The 21991-nt window shown below is 37.8% G+C and overlaps 1 protein-coding gene across 4 annotated transcripts in view; it reads right to left on the bottom strand.

The window, feature by feature from the left end:
- The window catches only part of UNC5D (unc-5 netrin receptor D), a 603711-nt gene extending 593330 nt beyond the window's left edge, over positions 1 to 10381 (bottom strand). For all 4 annotated transcript variants that reach the window (XM_063448679.1, XM_063448680.1, XM_063448681.1 and 1 more), the window contains exon 1: positions 9265 to 10381. In XM_063448679.1, coding sequence (XP_063304749.1) covers positions 9265 to 9349 — 85 coding nt within the window. In that variant the 5' untranslated portion in view covers positions 9350 to 10381. The remainder of the gene's footprint in view (positions 1 to 9264) is intronic.
- Between the last annotated feature and the right edge of the window lie 11610 nt (positions 10382 to 21991).

The following is a 21991-nucleotide window of genomic DNA, read 5'->3' as shown; positions in this document are numbered from 1 at the left end:
AAAAAAAAAAAAAAATCGAATTACATATTTAACAAGACTTGAAGAATGGTTTAAGATCCAAGTACTCTCTAAGACAGAAACTGTATTTCTATGCAAGATATATATTATTTTTGTTTAACGACATGCTGGTTTTATCCAGCAAGAATTACGGACCATTGCTAGCACTATTGTTTTATATTGTGGTTAAGATTAGATAATTTGTCTAATTGGAATATATATCCACAAAACACTATCACAATTCAATCACTGCCAATGAGTTGAACATTAAACTAAAGGTTTACAGACCAACAAATAATACACAAACACTGGTAAGCACATTCTTTCTCCAATAAAATAGTCCACTTACCTTTGTAATTTAAGATTTGGGTAACCCATAGAATTTCATATTTTGGTGTCAAGAGAGGACTAACCTCATCATTTCCTTGCAAGCCAATGTATTATGATCTTCTGCAGCAGGTAATCAAGGTTCGGCTAAATGTGCTAGTAAGTTTTCTTCTTTTCAAGGACTAAATCCAATGGAAGGCTAATTATTAAATTACAGTATAGCGATTGTAATTAATTATTGATACACTTTAGACTGGAAGAAAGAAGAATTCGTCTAAGGCAAAGGAAAGGTTTTTTTTACTGTAAGAAAAATAAGGATGTGGAATTCTCTGCCTGAAGAAGTGGTTTTATCAGAGTCCATACAGATGTCCAAACAGCAACTAGATGCATACTTGCAAAAACAGAATATTCAAGGATATAATCTTTCAATGTAGGGTAATAACTGCTTGATCCAAGGATAAATCTGACTGCCATTCTGGGGTCAAGAAGGAATTTTTTTCCTAGCTTGTTGCAAAATTGGAAGTGCTTCAAACTGGGTTTGTTGCCTTCTTTTGGATCAACAGCAAAATGTGAGGAAGGCTGAACTTGATGGACGCAAGTCTCTTTTCAGCTATGTAACTATGTAACTATGTAACACTATACCCATCTTGGAAAATAACTTGTTTGATCATTGACTGAACTGCAAATTTGTAGCCAAATTAGCCAAACTAAAAAAAAAACAAAACAAAAAAAAACACTGTATTATTTTTCCAGATTTTTTTTTTTTTTTTTTTGGGGGGGGGGGGGGGGTGTAGACTTTGTATTTTACTTGTCAATTCTCAAATATTCCCAGTTTATGTGTCAGTATTGTTGATAATATTGATGATTGCAAAGTAAAATGATTACATGACTTTCAATTGAACTACAGTGCATACTAGTTGCAATGCCAAATATGTAGCATCGTACTAATTAACTGGATCTTTGGTTAGTTAAACTTATGGTTATATTAGCATTGTGTAACAATTTCAGCAATGTAAACCAATATTTTTTTTAAAACCGCCTTCGGGACCTACTACACCATGCACATGTTCTTCTCAATAAGGCATGGGTGTAGGGATAATATTGAAATTATTCTGCTTGTGGTTCCCAAGAACAGATGTGATAAACACTGGTCCAGATTGTTGATAGCGTCACTTAAACTAGTGCAAACTAATGTTAGTGTTATTGGGTCCCTGTAAGCATGACATCCATAGGTCCATGACTGGCAGAGGGTAATGGGATGTGCAGTTAACAGTTAGAAAGTCATAGCCTGTCAACCTCTAACATAACCACAATAAAAAAATAAATAATGATGTGGGTATGATTTAAACAGCTGGATAGTGTATGAATTGCCGCATCACCTCCAGTCATCCAATTGAATACAAAAACATGCTTGCAGGAGTTTAGACTTCTTGTTGAGAGCCTATTACATTTGTGGAAAATACTAAGCACACAGATTCTTTTGCATCAGATTTGGCAACCGTTGTTATTTTTAAGGGAAATTTCATTATATTTAATACCTACTTAGTGAGGAATAATCAGAATAAGAATATCAAAAGTACATCAAAATTACTTTTAATTATGGCGATTCATTATTGCATTGGCAGGTGAAAAAATAAATAAAGATGAATGTGTGGGAGGAATATTGTTGGCTTGGACAGTTTACAGAAAATGTGGTTTTATAAGGGCATTCTGCTATTCTATCTATCTGTCTGTCTGTCTATCTGTGTCTGTCTATTCATGTATTATGATTGTCCCTTTTTATCTTTGGTTCCTGCACTGTAATAAGTTCCCTTACAGTGTGGTTTGGTAATGCTGTCAGAATTATAGTTACATAGTTACATAGGCTGAAAACAGAAAAGAGACATGTGTCCATCAAGTTTAGCCTTCCACGCATTTGTTTTTTTGATCCAAAAGAAAGCCCCAAAAAATAGTTTGAAGCACTTCCAATTTTGCAAGAAACTAGGGGGAAAATAATTCCCACTTGACCCCAGAATGCTATTACCCTACATTGAAAAATTATATCTTTGAATATTCTGTTTTTGCAAGTATGCATCTAGTTGCTGTTTAAACTTCTGTCCAGACTCTGATAAAAACACTTTTTCAGGCAGAGAATTCCATATCCTTATTGTTCTTATGGTAAAAAAAAACATTTCCTTTGTCTTAGACTAAATCTTCTTTCTTCCAGTCTAAACGCATGACCTCGTGTCTTATGTAAAGTCTTGTTTGTGAATAGATTTCTACACAATGGTTTGTATTGGCCCCGGATATATTCGTATAATGTTATCATATCCCCTCTGATGCCACATTTTTCTAAACTAAAAAGGTTTAAATTTGTTAATGCTGTCAACATTAGTGATTGAGTGCATTGTGTTGCCAAACAATTTTTAACCACACCAGGAACTTTCCTCAACAGGAGGTCTTTTTGAACTGTTGTCTGTAGGTGTCAACATAGATGGAAACAGTTATCCTATTTCCATCTATGTTGACACCTACAGGCAACTGTTGAAAAATACCTCCTGTTGAGGAGAGCTCTTGGTGTGGTTATAAATTGTTGGGTAACACAATGCACTCAATTCACCTGGGTTCAGAGGATCTCACCACTGGAATCCTGACACTGACACTTACACTCCTTAGATATCTAGAAATAATCAGATAATTCTTAACTTTGACCAACAAAATAAACAAGAGGCTTTAAATGAGCAGAGAAGAAACACTACCTAATGGGCTTTAGTCTGTAGCTACTTAAAGTCAACATTATCAAATTGCTGCTGGCATATTGCTACCCCTAGAGGTTTTCAGTTATTATCATGTAATTATATATATGCGACTGGAACATTCTAATTTTGTTAAGTATAAGGTGCAAAAATACATTTGAAAGACAGAAATTAATCAGTGCAGTTCTATACTAGATTCCTCCCAGAGAGGTTATTGTCTATAGGCCATTTTATAAAACTGACAAAGAACTGAAACCCTCATACCTATTCCGGTATAATGTTATATTGTGAATAAGTGCTATGCATAACAGTTGTTTGTAGGAAGCAATAACAAATGAAGTAAAACATGTAAGATAAGGTAACCAGGCAGAACCACCTGAGTAAGGGAAGGAAATACATATTCATGCTTCTGTCCTTTCATGTTAACAATGTATTGTGACATGTTCCGTTTTTCCCACATACAATGCCAGAAACAGGTTCCCATAAAAGCCAGGAAAATTATAAAATATCTGTCATGCCATGACACACAAATCAATAAAACCAATTTAAGGGAAAAAAAACTCAATTGCTTCACCTTCGGTATGTGCAGAGTCAAAATATGAAAGGCAGTGTCTATTTATCACCCTATAACGGTATATGTGAAAGAAGTGAAATGAGCATTGCTTACCTAGCACGATTCTCCATCCGAGTTACAGCAGGATTAAGCTTTAATACCACAGTGACTGCAATGTATTCCTAACATTTAGGATTAGGTGTTTTGTACATAATACAATGATACAATTTGTTTTGCTGCTGATTTGTCCAGTTGCTGGTGCATAACTATCGCTGACTTTGTAACTGGTACGAAAAAATAATCCATGGACTGTGTAACTTGTACATAACAACAATCCATGGATTGTGTAACTAGTACATAACTATAATCTGGTGCAAAAACATAATCTGTGGACTTTGTATCTAGTACATAACCCATATAATCTATGGACTGTGTAATTGATACATAACAATAATCTATAAACTATGTAACTGGTACATAACCATAATCTGTGATCAGTGTCTAGTACATAACCATAATCTATGGACTGTGTTACTTGTAAATAACCATAATATTTGGACTGTGTAACTAGTACATGACTATAATCTGGTACAGAATGAAAAAAAGATAGGGTCGCACTCAGCCACAGTAAAACAGTCCAGGGTGCTACTGAGCATGGGTCAGCAAAAAAACACATGAAATATACATAAAAAGAAAATATCTCAGGCACTCACTGTGATTGTATCCAGGCAGGTTTAATTGCAACGTTTCGACCTGTCAATGTCGTTCTTTGTGAATGCTTTTTTATACTGTATTTACAGTTTATGATAAAGACCTTGACAGGTCGAAACGTTGCAAATAAACCTGCCTGGATACAATCACAGTGAGTGCCTGAGATTTTTTATTTTTATAATCTGGTACAGAACCATAATCTATGGACTGTGTTACTGGTAAATAACCATAATCTTTGGACTGTGTAACTAGTACATGCCTATAATCTGGCACATAACCATAATCTATGGACTGTGTTACTGGTACGCTACAATATATGTAAAATGATGTTACATGTCAATAGCATATTCTGAGGTTACCTATCAATGTTCTATGGAATGTGTTAATATATAATTATAGGAATACCCAAGGTTTGTTGGTAATTTTAGATATCAATGCTACTAGCTACATATCAATGATATAGACTACCCTATACAGTGATAATATGCAGACTTTGTTAATTCTACATAGAAATAGTGTATGGGTTATGTTATCAGATGCAGACCTATTTAATTATTTGTGACAATAAATGATTGATTAATAAAGATCAATATCCCATTGTCCAAATTACCAGTACATATATATATATATATATATATACTCCATTTTCTGTATTTCCATTAAATAGAAATGTTACATGGACTTTGTAATTACCCTCTAGCAATACAGCATAGCAACATATCAACAGTCATTGTGCCGTGTTACCCATTGACCTCTCTTACTATTTCATATCAATAGTCAACATACTGCATAACTGATAGTAATACTCCATGGAATTTACTACTGCGGCCTGGCAACATTGCATAGCAATAATTAATGTATCATGTTACAGCTACAAAATAATACTAAATGAACGCTGTAAATATTTCATAACCATTTATACTGCATTACTGATAGATAGCAATGCTCCATTTACTGTGATGCTAATAAATAATAGTCCATGGGCTATGTTACCATTACATGGTGTTACTAGTGCATAGAAAATAAATCATCAGTAGATTTCAATGCAGGGAATGGGTTGTATTGAATGCTAACTAAAAAAATACTACATTACATTATTACATAGCATTATTACATGTATTGGTGTCACTGATGTGTTAACAGTACTTAACAATTCTACTTTATATATTTTTTCGAGACAAACTAAATCCTGTTTGTTCAAGCCATACAGAAGGTTACAGGATGAAGAATTATCTCAGATTTTGCTACAGACTTTTTAATGGAAATATTGCTAAATGTATATACTGTATGTACTGAAAGTCCATACCACTAGTGATTTTGGATGAGGTTTTAGTGCAATCTTAATTAGGAAACAGCTACAGAACATTCAGAATATATGTCTACATCAACAAAGCTTCCTTTATATTTGACATTAATGTCTCTGCACAAAACTAAGTATTGGTTTAAATTCTTAGACATGTTTTATACCACAATCCTGCCCCTGATGTGAATGGCATGTTATAAGGGCAATCTGGGAGAATTTGATAAAACGATCTATCTGTGTAGATGTTTTCCCTATGCAAGTAATTGGGCACATGTTTGCCTTCTTTTCCAAAGCCTGAAGTCAGTTCATGTGTTCAGTGTATGTATGCGTCTCTGTTTTATTCTTTGTGAATGCTTTTTTTATACTGTATTTACAGTTTATGATTGCTCTACTCTTATTTACACAAATAATAGATGGACTTACTTTTTACTGTTATTCCAAACTGTGCTAACGCAGTAAATATTAAAGCAAACGAGGAAACATTAATTAGCACCCAGAGGACAGTGTGAACAAGTGATTCACTCTTGTTATCCGGATATTCATGATTGAAACTCTTGACTTTAATACTGAAGTTGAGCCCTTCCTGCCATAATCAAATGTATTTACTGCCGGGAGAGGGTGTAATAGTATCTCACTTATCAATGCATAGGTTTAAATCTTTATTAGTGATAACCTGACTAGTAATATCTAATAATCTGCACTGAATGTCTTGTTTCCATTGCTAGTTATAATTTTATTCCTGTTAGAATTAGATACTTCTTAATTTACAAATCAAATTTTTGTGCTATTTTTACAGAGAGCAAGAGCAGTTTTCTACATTTCTGACAAACTCCCCAAAAATCTCTAGCCTATAAATTAACCACAACACAAAGAAGAGTGTAGGGGAGACACAAATCTAATGCCGTTAATTTTACTTTGCAGTTGGGGTCTTAAAAACATACCCAGTTAGAAATATGTGTAACATTGTATTGCATAGGTGAGGAATGAAAAGGAGGAATAATAGCATTAATAATAATACTAATAATATAATTATTTATTTAAAAAAGAATACATTTAGCTTTCACTAGTTTAATAGTACAATCTGGTGTCTTGATGCCGTGTTATAGTCTTAGTGCATTCTTCATGGTCAAAAAGCCCTTTATAACTAAAGGTATAGAGTTTCCTGAAAAGACAAAACAAATAAAACCGTGATGAGAGAAAATAAATCTTTCACCAAGGTTGGAATGGTTGTAGGGTACATAGGGCATAACCCAGAATAATCATAGAAAGAAAGACTGGAATGGGTTAACTAAACAGCGCACCCAATATCCGAGAGAAAATAAATATTTCACCGAGGTTGGAATGGTTGTAGGGTACATAGGGCATAACCCAGAATAATCATAGAAAGAAAGACTGGAATGGGTTAACTAAACAGCGCACCCAATATCCGAGAGAAAATAAATATTTCACCGAGGTTGGAATGGTTGTAGGGTACATAGGGCATAACCCAGAATAATCATAGAAAGAAAGACTGGAATGGGTTAACTAAACAGCGCACCCAATATCCGAGAGAAAATAAATCTTCCCCAGAGGTTGGAATGGTTGTAGGGTACCTAGGGCCTAACCCTAAATGTATAGAGTTTACTGAAAAGATAAATCAGTAGCACTCACCTATACGAACAAACCACATTTTTTTTTGACAGGTAAAGTTAAAATACTTTACTAAAGCATGTATAAACTTGAGGGAGCTAGGGTTGTGTATCAAAATCAAGACATGGGTCTGTTTGACACATCATGTACCCAAAAGTTGTTTATCATAGGCTGACTATAAATAAACGTACAGGTATGGCAGAAAATCAGATGCACATGCCAGCCTCACAATAAAAATTATAATTCAAAAAAATTGCTTGAACAGAAAGATCATTGATAGACTGCATGTTACAGAAAACCGATTGTAGAAGAAAACAGAATTAAAAAAAAGAAATATAAAATACAGTAATCAGCAAGTCATCCAAACAAGCAATGAGCCAAAGGCAGCCAGAGACACACACGCTAAACGTTTTTATGTTATGCATGATAGACTTGTCATCGCTTCCCTCTCACTGCTGCACACTTTTCTCGTTTTTTTGTTGATCTGCTTGAGATAACTGTTGCATTAACAGCTCTCGCACGGCACAGCGTAGAATAAGCACACAGAGATACATGTAAAATGTCTGCACATCTGGTAGCAATATTTTTTATTTCTAAACACCTTAAAACTTTAAAATGCCTAAAATGATCGCATGAGGCTACCTTCACATTTTAATATTTTGTATTTGCGGCACCTCACTTACTCAATAAACAAATATATACCTGTTTAATATAATCGCACATACATTACTCAAAAGTTATGCATGCATTTTTCATTCACACACCAATACATTAATTTGCTTCCCTGCATGGGGACCTGTTCCTAGTAATAGTTATTACATCTGAATAGCATACTTCTTAAAATGTATCACCATGTGCCCTCTCAATTCACACATGTAGGCATGCTGCATATACACATATCATAGTAATCCAATCAAAGCCTTAACACACAACACACCTACAAATGGAACAATGAGTGTAAGTGCCTATAGATGCCATTTAATCTGTTCCAGACTGAGATGGACAATCAAGCATCTTTGAATATTGATTTACACATTCCATAGTAATTGACTATATAATAGTCTAGTCTGCTCAATGCTCTCCAATAGAGAACAAATAAATCCTGAATTCTAGCATGCATCTGTGCATATTATAACTTGCCCATATAGCAACCAGACAACTTAGTAGAAAGGCTTTTATTTTCTAATTTTAATATTCATTTCAGCAATAACACAAAACTGATATTTACATAATTCTAGAAGCTTTAGGAAAGAGACTGAGCACAATATAGGAGCCAACATTTACTCCCCAGAAGCTGAACTAGTCATGCCTACAAACTCATTAGCCTGTGGGTCATATGCGGATTGTTTAATATATGTTATCACAAATTGCACTACCTTATAGTCATGGCATTCCAGTGGCCTATATTAATTATAATTGTACCTATTTGTATTAAGCAACATTTTACACAAGACAATTAACTCTTTAGTTGTCATGAAGTGCTCAATGTAAAGCAAGGTGCTGCATTCACCACTAGCAACCAAGCATATACAAGCATTTACAGATGATGAACACAACTACACAACAGACTACTGATCTATCAAATGCGTGGATACACGTATACACCAAAGTGTAATATATATAATCTATTGAGATTAAAGTATTGTATTGGAAATTTAGAAGTAGAGTTAAAAACAGATGGGTGTGGTTATACAATACTGTAAAAATATAAATGCACATAAATATCTTGATATATCTTAACTTGTTTGCAATCCACAATGCTCTAACTGCATGGTATAGTTTAATATTTCTATAGGTGCTGGGTCAATAATACATGTCCCTACATAAAGGCAGACACACAGAACACACATCAAACACAATAAAACACACACACAATATTTATGCAGAATTTTGAAATGTAAACACCTCTGACATATAAGCCCCGTTGCATTCCTGACTCAATGAATGCAATCTATGACAATATACACACACATCACTCTCTCTGGATCAGATACCTGATGATATTTTACCTTTCTGTGCAGAATCTGCTGGACTGAATCCTAGAGTGAATATTACAGCCAAGCACAGCAGGAACTGTCCACTGTCTCTCTCCATCCTCCTCACAGGGCAACATCAGACATCCCAAGTCTCTGCTCCAGCTTCTGCCTGGCAACGCTGCTGCCTTGTGGGAGGCTTCTTCAGAGATAGAGAGATGTTCTCCGTTGATGCTTCAGCCAGCGAGGGAAGCCTTACATCTCGAGTGATTGCTTTTGCTGAAGCAATGCATTTGGGAGCAAAGGTTGCCCTTGGGACCTGCAGTCAGAGTACAGGTTATCCCTTAAATAGTCCCTCAGTGATCCAGGTAGATAGGTTTTCTCTGGAGTCGCATCCTTTGCACAGACCCTGTTTTAAAGTATGTCCTCTATCCCTTTATACTTTATCCCGTGGACACCATATGAATACTTAGATATATATGGTGATGAAGATGGTATTTCAACAGCTGTGTTTGCAAGCCCAGTTTATAAGATTTGGGCTGGATTCTCCTTATAGCGCTGTCCCCATGAGTGGTGTCTCCGGAAGATTTGTGACACTGACAGACAGACCCCGGGAGAACCAGGACAGGCGGCTGTGCTCCAGTTGTTTCAGCTCTGTGTTTAGGATAGCGCATCCAAGGTAAACGCTAAATTCATTACTTCACTGTATCAGCACATCAGCAAGTTCTCCCGTTTGACGCAATACAGTTTGAGTGACTCTGGGCTGTTCCTCTGCCCTCTTTCCTTGTTCCTCTCAAAACTCCCCTGTTCAGCGTGTAGTATTTGCTTTCATCCGTCTTAATGCTCTCACCTTCTTCCGATGTTGCTTTAAATAATCCCTCTGATTCAGGCTCATAGAATTGCTCCAGTATCTTCATTACTTTGCCTTCAGCTTGCTTAGCTCACTTCCCATCTTCGCGTCCATGCATCCTGTGCATCCCTCTGCCAGTGTGCTTTGGTGTAGCGCTGGCTCTGTCAATCCCTATAGTTTATTCTTGCCTGCCCTCCTCTTCCCGTCCCTCAGTAGCATTGCCAAGCTTCAGCATTCTCAGCCACAGACCACAAGAAGCTGCTGAATTATGAATGAGCTATGCCCATGCTTGCAGCCAATAAGTGTAAAGGAATTGTGTTTGGGAGGTGTGTCTGGAAGCCCTGCCACTGTCCATGGGATGCTGTGTGTGTGTGGTGTTGTGGTGTATGCCTTTGCTGTCTGACTTCTGCTAGTGTCTGGAGAGCTCAGCTGTGCTGTGCAAGCAGCATTGAGAAAGGAGCTAAACAAGTGCTGAGAAAGGGGACTTTGCTCTGAGGAGCTGTTTACTATTGTACCTTAGAACAGAGCAGTGATGGAGTTACGCAGTGTTGAATAAGCCTTTTCCCCGAGTAGATGTTTGAAGCAGGGCTACATGTATGGAAGCTGATCAAGGCTTGCAGTGTACATATCTCCCTACTGGGAGCTGTCCGGTGCTGAATACGCTTGTGTATCACCGGACTGCTGCCTTCACTTGTTGTTGGACTGCAGATTGCAGGATGATATGCCTTGGTTCTGTGATATGATTCTATGCCATAGTTTTATAATATGATTCTATGCCATGATTTTATGCCATGGTTCTATGATATGATTTTATGATATTATTCTATGCAATGGTTCTACGATATGATTGTATAATATGATTCTATTCCACAATTCTATATGATTCTATGATATGATTCTATGTCATGGTTCTATTCCATTATTATAAGCAATGGTTCTATTCTATTTTATGATTCTATCCCATGGTTCTATAACATGATTCTAAGCAATGGTTCTATTCTATTTTATGATTCTATGCCATGGTTCTATTCTATGATTCTATTCCATGATTCTATGCCATGGTTCTATTCTATGATTTTATGCCATGGTTCTATTTCGTGATTTTATAGTATGATTCTATGTTAAGGAAATGTGCTTGGCATAATGCTATGCCATTGCTATTGTTCTATGATATGATTCTATGACAGAGTTCTATGCCAGGTATAGGCTGCAAAAAAGCATGAAAGTAGTTCTACAAAATATGAGTAGTGGGGCTATCCCTGCCCCAAATTTGACACCTTGCACTGAATTAGGAATATATTCTTGGCTGGAAAATTGCTATCCAGTATTGACTAACTTTTTATGAACTAAGCAATACTGAACACCTATTAATCTGATATGTGTGGTATTAAATGTCTCTATATGACCTTTCCAATATCACATATATCTATATGATCTGCACAGTATTTTATGTCTCTATATAAGCTATCCAGCATTTAATTAATGTAGGCTATGCAGTACTGAAACCCTTTATATAGGCTATACAGTACTAAATACCTCTATGCCAGTTATTCAGTACTTAATCTCTCAAAATGGGCTTTCCAATACCTATATATGGCCCACGCAGCACTGAATGATCCTTTATGAACTATCTAATGCTGAAACACACATTCAGTCAAGTGACAATGCTGAACGTCTTGTATTCAGGCAAGATATTCTTCAGAATCATATAGACATTGACTGGTTGTCCACACACACCTGACATATAATGAGAGTGCAAACAATCTATACCACTGCTTCAGTGTTAAACAAATATCAGCAGAAATAAACAGCTAAAAGCTAGTTTCAACGGTTAACATGGTAGTACACTGTGGGAATCCACTCACACTACCCCGAGGCAACAACAGAAATGTTGTTAATGTGCCCTTTGTGCTATCGTTGGTGTTTTTTAATGATCTTAATTCTACAAATGACTGCAATATAACATAACATCTTATACAGTTTTAATGTGTTAACACTGATTCGGCAAGTTCATATGTAGATTACTCTATCAGTGCTAGAATTTATAGCTCTATAACTTTCATCTGGCTGGCAATGGCATCATGGAAATATAGTTGACAATGATTATGGGACATCAGTGTTATTAAACAGCTAGCTGGTCCATCCTGATCTAACAGGGACATTGAACAGAATTTGTTGAACCAATTTAAATCCTTGCACAGAGCAGTTGTGGTTAGATGCAATCTTCATAGCCAGATAAAAGTGCATTGCTACTTAGAATTCTATAAACATGTAGAATATACCCTGTGTTACCCAAATACCATTTGCAGTGTTTTATTTTTTTTAAAGTGAAGTCACGCAAGGAGAGCTTAGAAGCAGAAAAAAAACATAGAAATCAGCTCCCATACACAGTGTGTTGCTTTGGAAGTAGAAACTGCAAATTGCTTGTTCTGTCTGTACGTTTTAAGCCAGAGGCTTTGATCCATTTTTTTATTTTAGCAGTAGGGGGCATATGCTGTATGTTAATAGCTTTCAGGTACATTGCATGGTCCATGTTAGGAAAATATAGCAATAGCTTTCCTGTTTTAAAACACTGTAAACAGACTTGTTGTTTCAATGGCAATAAATGATCAGGCAAGGAGAAGGTTAACAGCTAATGCAACAATTTCAGATGATGGCGAGCTCTTTCAAGATTCAATAGACATTGGTAACGTAAACCAGCGTTTGTAAATGCTTATTTTGTGACAATTACCATTACATATGAACAGACGTGTATTTACACATAATAACATCTGAGATCCTTATTTAATAAGCAGCTCAATAAGCTTTCTTCCGAATTCTGTCCTCACTGAGGATTATATTGTCTTAACAAGAACTCTAATGATTCCGCGTCTCTGTTATCTACACAGACTAATAAATCATACTTCACCAGTTGCATTTTGTATTTTTTGAATATATATCACATAAGAGCCATATTTTAAACCTTTCTGTCCCAAACCCTTTCAGTGCCAGACAAGTGTGAAATGGATTGGGTTCCAATGTCCATAGAATAAACTAATGTACTCTTTATCCTCATAAGCAAGAGCAATCCACCGGTAATTATCATCTTGAATACAATTCAAAGGAATTATTACAACATAAATGTAATGTAAGAATAATTAACTTGAAGTTCCATTTTGGCTGTAGAAATATTTTTGTCAATAGAAATCTGTGTAGCTCACTCAATGCCTATGTGTGAATCACAAACCATTGCATATTCTCAATAAGGCATGGGTATGGGTCTTGTTAAATTTTAATGCATTATTTTACAAGGTGAAATACAGTGCATTAGATCCTCTCATGTTTATTGTCTATCAAATCTACCATAAAACTCTTTTTTTAATATACTTTTGTATTTTACTTTCATAGGAAATCAAAAGATAAGCACAATTTAAAAGAACACTCAGGAACCAAAACAACATCATATAAATAAAGTTGTTGTGGTGCACGGAGGCCTTCTTGCATACTCTTACCTCAAGGGGTTAAAGCATTCTTAAACAGTTTAACCCAGGATTTGCCATCAGTGGCAATCTCAGCTCCCCCTTGCAGTATCCGGCTTCTGAAATTTCACTTTCAGTAAGCACGGAGTGCCACCGGTCAGGAGCACCGCTGGTTGGCTGAGAGTGGTCAGCTGATGCCCTCAGCCAGTCAGTTACTCTCCATTCTCAAAAAGAGCTTGCAAAGAAATGTGCCTTTTCCAAGCCTGCTTTGTGAATTGGAAGTCACTGATTGGCTGAGAGCATCAGTGGATGCTTTTTAGCCAATCAGTGGTGCCCCTGCCTGGTGGCACTCTGCGCTTCCTGAATCTAAAATTTCAGAAGTTGGATGCCAAAAGGGGAGGGGAGGGGGGGACTGAAACCGGAACTAGAGGCAACTTCAGGGTTAAACTGTTCATGAACACTTTAACACCTTGAGGTAAGAGTGCACATTGGGGCCTCCTGGAACCATAATAAATTCATTTAGATGAAGTTCTTATGGTGTCTGCAGTATTAATTTAAACTGTGCTTATCTTCTGATTTCATTTGAAAGTATAACACAACAATATGGAAAAGATTTTCATGGTGGATTTGATAGACAATAAACATGAGAGGATCTAATGCACTATATTTCACCTTGGGAAATAATTCATTCAAATTGATAATATGCAATGGTTTATAGTTTGTACATAAGCATTGAGTGAGCTACACAGATTTCTATTGAAAAAAGCAATATTTCTCGGGGGCCTCCTAGCACCACAACAACCCAACCCAGTTAAATCATGGACCACCAACAGTCCAGTATTTTTGTGTGTCCCTGTTTTATTCCAATGGAGATACTGACAAAACCTGGACTGGGTTGGGGAACACTGGTCTAAACATTACTACCATAAACAACATAAAATGTTTTGTCTACTGTTGCATAATGATGAAACACAAATGTTATTATCAATGTTATTTATCCTTTTTATAACTATTAAAGGTCAATCAAAGGTTGAGTCACATAGTGTTAATGGCCAGCATTAAAGTATGAATTATAATGAGCTATTACACCTTTTCAGGTTCACAGACAGAAGAAGAACAAGCCAAAGACCTACACGTGGTGGAAAATGTCTGTATTTCCAGACTTGGTATGCATTTACAAATATATTCTAAGACCACAGACGGGAAAATGTTTTCAATACCCATCAAGAGGTCCACCCATAGGCTTTGAAAAGGGAAGTAAACCGGAAGTCGAATTGATGCCCAATTGTTTTTAGCATCACCCTTGCATGTAATAAAGAATATGACTATTTCCTACAATTTATAATAGCCATTAATGCAGTAGAATATTTCTGCACGCATAGACGATGCAGTGTATGTGTTAAGAGACACTTTGGGCACAAACACAAATGTAATCTAACATGCTAATCTGCCATAACATTAAAACCTATTTGTATGATGGTTTAGCGCTTGACTGTACTGATGGAATAGAGGATGCAGTACAACAACACAATCCGGAATCTGTCTGCTCAGTTCAAATACAGGACAGTTGTGTAAGAAGGAGGGAGTAGCGCCTCACAGTGTTCGCAGGTGATATATTGAGCAAAAAAAAAATGGAGATATATATGGTGTAGTATTTTCATAATGTGGAAAAAGATATGCACTTGCACTTACAGATGAATGGCACTATCAAGAGCACTTATAGGCGGTATAATCCTGGCTTATGGATGCTTATAGTGTCCCTTGGTTCTGCTTGACAATCAATGGTTTATGAAGCAAAAAGTGTCCATATAATGTAGTATATTTTGATATTGTGGAGAAAAATTAGAAGTGAAATAACACTCATATGGCATAGAGCCTATGCAGTGGCTCCTAAGGTGTAGCATAGAGTGGTGTAATCCCTACCCCAGGGATAATTGTCAGGCAGAATTTGTCTCTGTATTATTTAGGCAAATTAAATATAACACAAAGGAGTCAAGGACATTTAAAATAAATACTCTATCTTCATTATAATTGAAAAAATATAATAAAACAATAAAATAAGTGCAACACTAATGCGTTTCACCAAAAAAAAGACTTGTATCACTCACGTGCCTCCAGATGGAGCTCTTGATAACTCGATTCATCTGAAAGTGCATTTCTTTCTTTATTTTACACAATTACAAAAATACTACACCATATATTTCTCGATTTTGTAATTGTTTTGCTCTATATACCACCTACGAACACTGTGGGGCGCAACTCCCTCCTTTCTACACAACATTTAAAACACTAACAGGAGAAGTGAATAACATTGATTATATTGTTACAATGGCACCTGTCAATGGGTGTGATATATTTTCAACAACAGTAAGTTCTTAAATTTGATGTATTGCAAGCAGGAAAAATGGGCAAGTGAAAAGATCTAAGTGACTTTGACACGGCTAAATAGTGATTACTAGATGACTGGGTGAGAGCATCTCCAAACCAGCAAGTCTTGTGGAGTATTCCAGATATGTAGTGGTTAGTACCTACTATAAGTGGTACAAGATAGGACAACAATGCCATGCATGAAGGCATCCAGGGTCACTCAAAACCCCATAGGAAAGAATGATACAATGCTTCCTATGGGGAAACCCTAATGCTAGCATGGCAATCACCGTGCATGCACATTAGGTACCCCTGTCAGCTGACATGGGCAGAGGAGGAGCGAAGGCGGAGTCTGACCTGGTGCCGAGGGTTATCGGTGCCGGCATCAGGTAAGTGACAGAAGGTATTGTTAACCCCTTCTGCACCACAGGTGGAGGGGGGTGCGAGGGAGGGGGGAACTATATTGAGCTATAGTGCCCGGAAAACAACTTTTGGTTTTCCTGGCACTATAGTTTCACTTTAAAGGATCTGCTACTATTGTTTTGGTACCAGATATCACAGGGCACATTCAGAGGTCTTGTAGAGTCCATGCCTCGATATATAAAATATGTTTTAATGTTGTGGATGCAGTGATATAGCATAATGTTTTTGTCTGGGTTTTATCTTCTAATGCAGGATGCTTTTGTTATAGCAGTTCAGCTCACTCATTGCTGTATGTAAACTAATAAGGAAGGAATTTCTCTGCAATGAGATGAGTGGCTAAGGAAGTAGTTTATGATGGAGCATTCTGCAAACCATTAAAAAAAACAAACTACAAAGATTTACACATGCAATTAATACACCAAAGTAAAAATACCAAAACTAAAATATATTAAAGCAATTACAGTAATGAAATAACACCATCAGATAGACATTCTTCATTTATGGCAATCTACTGACATTTATCAAGTGGAATAATGTCCAGATATTTGTTAAAACATAGCAAGGTTTACAGATAATGAAAACATCAATGCCCAAAATAAAAATATATAAAATGCAACACTTGTAACCACCTGGTAAAATTCAGTAAAAATGGCTAGAATCCGATCTCTGTTTTCTGTAGGTTGAGACCTTTAAAAGTAAGTTGAAACATAGAAAATACCATTTTCTATTTCAGAAAAAATGATTATCACCTTAGTCCTTCAGCTTTAAAAGTGACACTCTAGGCATCATAACTGGTAGACCTGAGCACAGCTAGAAATATTTTCCGTAAGCTGGAATTTTGGTCAAATGCTGGTTCGTCTTGGCAGAATTTTGGCACTAAAAATATGATATGACGTTATTTATATATTTTGAAGTACACTGATAGGATAATTTTACCTGTCATTTAGTCCACAGTTCAAATGAGAAAAAGTAACCATTAGAGGGAGAGGATGAGCAGTAAAAAAAATAAATCTATATTTTCATGTTTATTAAATATACATTATAAAACTTCACTACATGGGCAAAAGCATTGAAACACCTGACAATTACACCATCAGCAATAGGCATGTGCATGGGGAAAATTTTCGGTTCGGTTCGGCATTCCGAAATTCAGGATTTTCGGAATTCAGGACTTCGGCAATTCGGCACTTCAACACTTCAGAACTTTGGCAACTTCGGAACTTCAGCACTGCAGCACTTCGGAACTTCGGCATTTCGACACTTCAGAAATTCTGAAACTTCGGCACTTCGGCACTTCGGCACTTCGGCACTTCGGCACTTCGACACTTCGACACTTCGACACTTCGACACTTCGACACTTCGACACTTCGACACTTCGACACTTCGACACTTCAGCACTTCAGAACTTCGGAATTTCTGAACTTCGGCATTTCGGAATTTCAGGACATCGTCACTTCGGGACTTCTATTGCAGCTGCTTAGTAGACTCCAGAATTCCCATGGTATTTAGGGAGTTATCTACCAAAAGGCTGAAAGACCTAAATTGATCTTTCAGCCAAATTTACTAATACTAACTAAAAATTACTTGTGGCTTCTCACTGTTTAAAAAAATAAAAATAAAATAAAAATAGGGATCTATTGCACTCCCCGGCCCCCACCCCTTAGCGGCGGGCGGAGGCCCTACAGTAAAATAAGGGGGGTGGTCCTAATGTCCTCCCCCCTGGCCCCCACCCCTGAGCAGTGGGTGGGGGCCCTAAATACTAAGAAGGGGGGGACCTAAGGTCATGGCCCCCACTGCCGAGTGGCGGGTGGGGGCCCTAAATACCAATAGATGGGGGGGACCTATTGTCCTCCCCCTGGCCCCCACATCTGAGCAGCAGGTGGGGGCCCTAAAAATATGTTCCCCCCCAGGTGACTAGGCAACCCAAAACCCCGTCACCCCCCCCCAAAAAAAAATTATCCCCCTACCTACCCCTCTCACCCTAAAAATAATGAGGGGAGATCTTTACCTATAAAAAAAATAAAACTTACCATTCAATGTTTTCTTTCTTCTAAAATCTTCTTTTTTCAGCCCCAAAAAAGGCCAAATAAAAAAACAAAATAACCGACGCCAAAAAAAAAATCCATCTTCACCCGGCGAGGGCTCCACGCAGACTGAGCTCTGCAGGGCGGGGCAAGGCTTACAAAGCCTTGCCCTGACCTGCAATTAGGCTCAGCGCACTCAGTGACTTCGGCACTTTGACACTTCGGAAACTTCGGCACTTCAGCACTTTGGAACTTCGGCACTTCGACACTTTGAAAATTCAGTAATTTGGTAATTTCAGAACTTCGGGACCTCAGCAATTCGGCACTTCGGCAATTCGGACATTCGGAAGTACCCGAATGTCCGAATTTCATCCAAATTCATATTCGGACCAAAATGAATTGTGCATGTCTAATCAGCAACTTGTTGACATTGCATTCTAAATTCATAGACATTATTATGTAGTTAGTCTATCCTTTGCAGCTCTAACATCTTCCACTTTTATGTGAAGACTTTCCACAAGATTTCAGAGTGTTTCTATGGGAATCTTTGCCCATTAATCCTGTAGAGCATTTGTGAGGCCAGGCACTGATGTAGGACAAATAGGCTGGCTTGCAACACAATGGTGTTGGATGAGGTTTAGGTCAGGGCTCTTAGTGGCCCAGTCAAGTTATTTTACACCAAATTCATCCAACCATGTCTTTATGGACCTTATTTTTTGTTTTGTGCACTGGGGCACAGTCATGATGGAATAGAAAATGGCCTTCCCCAAACTGTTCCCACAAAGTTGAAAGGATAGCATTGTCTTAAATGACTTGGAAGTCCTTTACTGGAAGTAAGGGGGCCTAGCCCAACGATTGAAAAACAGACCCATACCATTATCTCTCCTCCACTGAACTTTACAGTTGGCATAATGAAGTCAGGCAGGTAACATTCTTCTGGCATCCACCAAAACCAGATTCACCCATCAGACTGTAAACAAAGAAGTGTGATTCATCACTCCACAGAACATGTTTCCACTGCTCTAGAGTATCATGGCGGTTTGTCTTACACCACTCGATCCCATGCTTGGCACTGTACTTGGTGATATGAGGTTTCCATGCAGCTGCTCGACCTTTAGGTTCCCACCATATCAGTCTGTATGCTGATATTAAGGCCAGTGGAAGTTTGGAACTCTTCAGCTGTGGAATCAGGAGAGCATTGGCAATATGCACCATGAGCCTCAGCACTCAATGGCCCTGCTCTGTGACTTTAAATGGTCTTCCACTGCTGCTGTTCCTAAATGCTTCCACTTTCCAATAATACCACTTGAAGTTGACTGTGGAATATCTAGTAGCGATGAAATTTCATATAATGACATATCACATTACCACGCTTGCATTCACTGAGCTCTTCAGAATGGCCCATTTTTTTTCACAAATGTTTGCAAATGCAGACTTCATGGCTAGGTGCTTGATTTTATACACCTGTGGCAATGGGTCTGATTAAAACACCTGAATTCAATATTTAAGATATGTGTCCAAATACTTTTATTTACTGTATGTAGTGTACATAAATATAGATTTTTTTTACTGCTTATCCTTTTTTCCCCTCTGCTCTTCACTTATTACTTGATCTGTGCTTGGTCATTGTCGTTTCAGCTGGCTCTTGATTCGGATGCATTTCGGCTCAGAGTTTGGGAATTCAACCAATCACCTGATTGGGTCATATTCAGACATATTGCAGTTAGGACCAAAATAAATCTCAAAATATAATAACCACTACAAAGTGTCTGTTTGAAAACACTGTTTGGATTGACATGTACCATGTTAAGTCAGGATCCTGCAGTCCTTCTGGTCTGAGCTGGTCTGATAAAGTGGAAATGTATATTTCTTTTCACATTAGACCTACTGTCCGTGCACACTTGGCACTGCCTGTGCTCTTTTTTTCAGTGGTAGTCCATACTATCTACACTGATACCTACCTTACAAAAAAAAACTTTAATTACACCTATACTACAGCTAATTCATAAACCAAGCTACACAGAAAATTAACTCCTCACCTGTCCAAAGTTATGTAAATGAGACATAAAGGTGACAAGGTTTAATGGGTTGATGACATAAGATGGGAGCATGCCTGAATTAGGGAAGGGTATGCGATATGTAGAGTAAGGATTACAATAGTGATAAAGCAGTGCAATCACTAGGGGTGTGAGGGGTGCCGACCACACTGTGTGATGTCATTATAGGGGGTTACACATGGTGAGGTTCTTCCAGGCCCTGACTGAGCTTCAGGCAAACCATGCAGATTCCCAGATGGGCTGTAATGGACAACAATGTATCTCCCACAAAATATCTCCCTTGCCAGCTCATGCATGAGAGCATAGGCTCAAACTGTCCTCTCTATCTCTTAATGGGCCAGTGAACCTTAATGCTGCAGGTGCCTCTAATGCTGGGGAGATGGGGCCCACACATTGGCCCATGCAAACTGATGCACACACACACTGACCCATACAGACAGCACTGAGAAATGCAAACACACACTTACAGACACACACACAAACAGACCTATGCAGGCACACACATACAGACAGACACTGACTCATACAGACACACACATACAGACACACACTGATGCATGAAGACATAGACAGATCCATACACACACATACTGACCTATACACACACACTGACCCATACAGACACACACTGACCTATACAGACACAGACAGATCCATACAGACACACATTAACCCATACAGACACACATTGATCCATACAGACACAGACAGATCCATATAGACACAAATTCTCTGAAACACACACATTAACCCTCTTACCCTAATTTCACATATCAGTGCTGTTCATGTGTTTCTGGCATCTTCAGTGTGCTTGGCTGCCTGGCAGTGCTTCAGTCTCTTTGTCCTCACGGCTATGCTCCCACCCATTTCTCTCCACATACAGAGATAGGGGCAGGAGCAAGCAAATAATGCACCCTTGCTGCTGCAATGGCAGTCTGGGGGCTGTCAGCAGCCATGGAAGAGCTACCTAGCATCCTGGCAACATGACCGGCGGCTGCTCTAAATAAAAAATACAGCTTGACAGAGGGGCAGCCGAACAAGCAGTAATGTCACTACTAGCAACCCTCCTTAAGCAGCGCCCAAGGTGTCTGTCTAATCGGCCTATACACATACACTATACCCCCTACACACACTATACCCCTATACAGGGGTACATATAGTGGTACATAAAATACAGGCAAACATTTCTGGCCTGAAATGTTTGCCTGTCTTTTATGTCCTTCAAAGAAATACTTGGTGGAACATTGGTGCACACTACAAATGGAAGCGCAGACCTCATTTTTTCTATGTCCTAATAAATACAATTGAAGATACTTGGAGTGCCTGGATCCTCTTTCTTCCACTCATAAACCTAATAGGCAAATGGACTGATGGGTTTTCATTTTGCTTGGTGGAAACTGTTCTTCCTATTCTATTGCTCACCAGCTCAGAGCAAAAGATTGTCATTGCATCATCTGAAAATCATGTGTTGATCTCATTGAGAGTGTCCCAAGTGCATACATTTCCACCAAAGAATTATCACATTTAAAAGGATAATAAAAAGCACGTAAACAGTCTTAACTTACTAAAGCAGTTTTGGTGTTT

This window comes from Pelobates fuscus, chromosome 3 (genome assembly GCF_036172605.1).
Source record: "Pelobates fuscus isolate aPelFus1 chromosome 3, aPelFus1.pri, whole genome shotgun sequence".
Classification (NCBI taxonomy): domain Eukaryota; kingdom Metazoa; phylum Chordata; class Amphibia; order Anura; family Pelobatidae; genus Pelobates; species Pelobates fuscus.
Note: the sequence above shows the minus strand (reverse complement) of the source record. Positions and strands in the feature narration are given on the sequence as shown.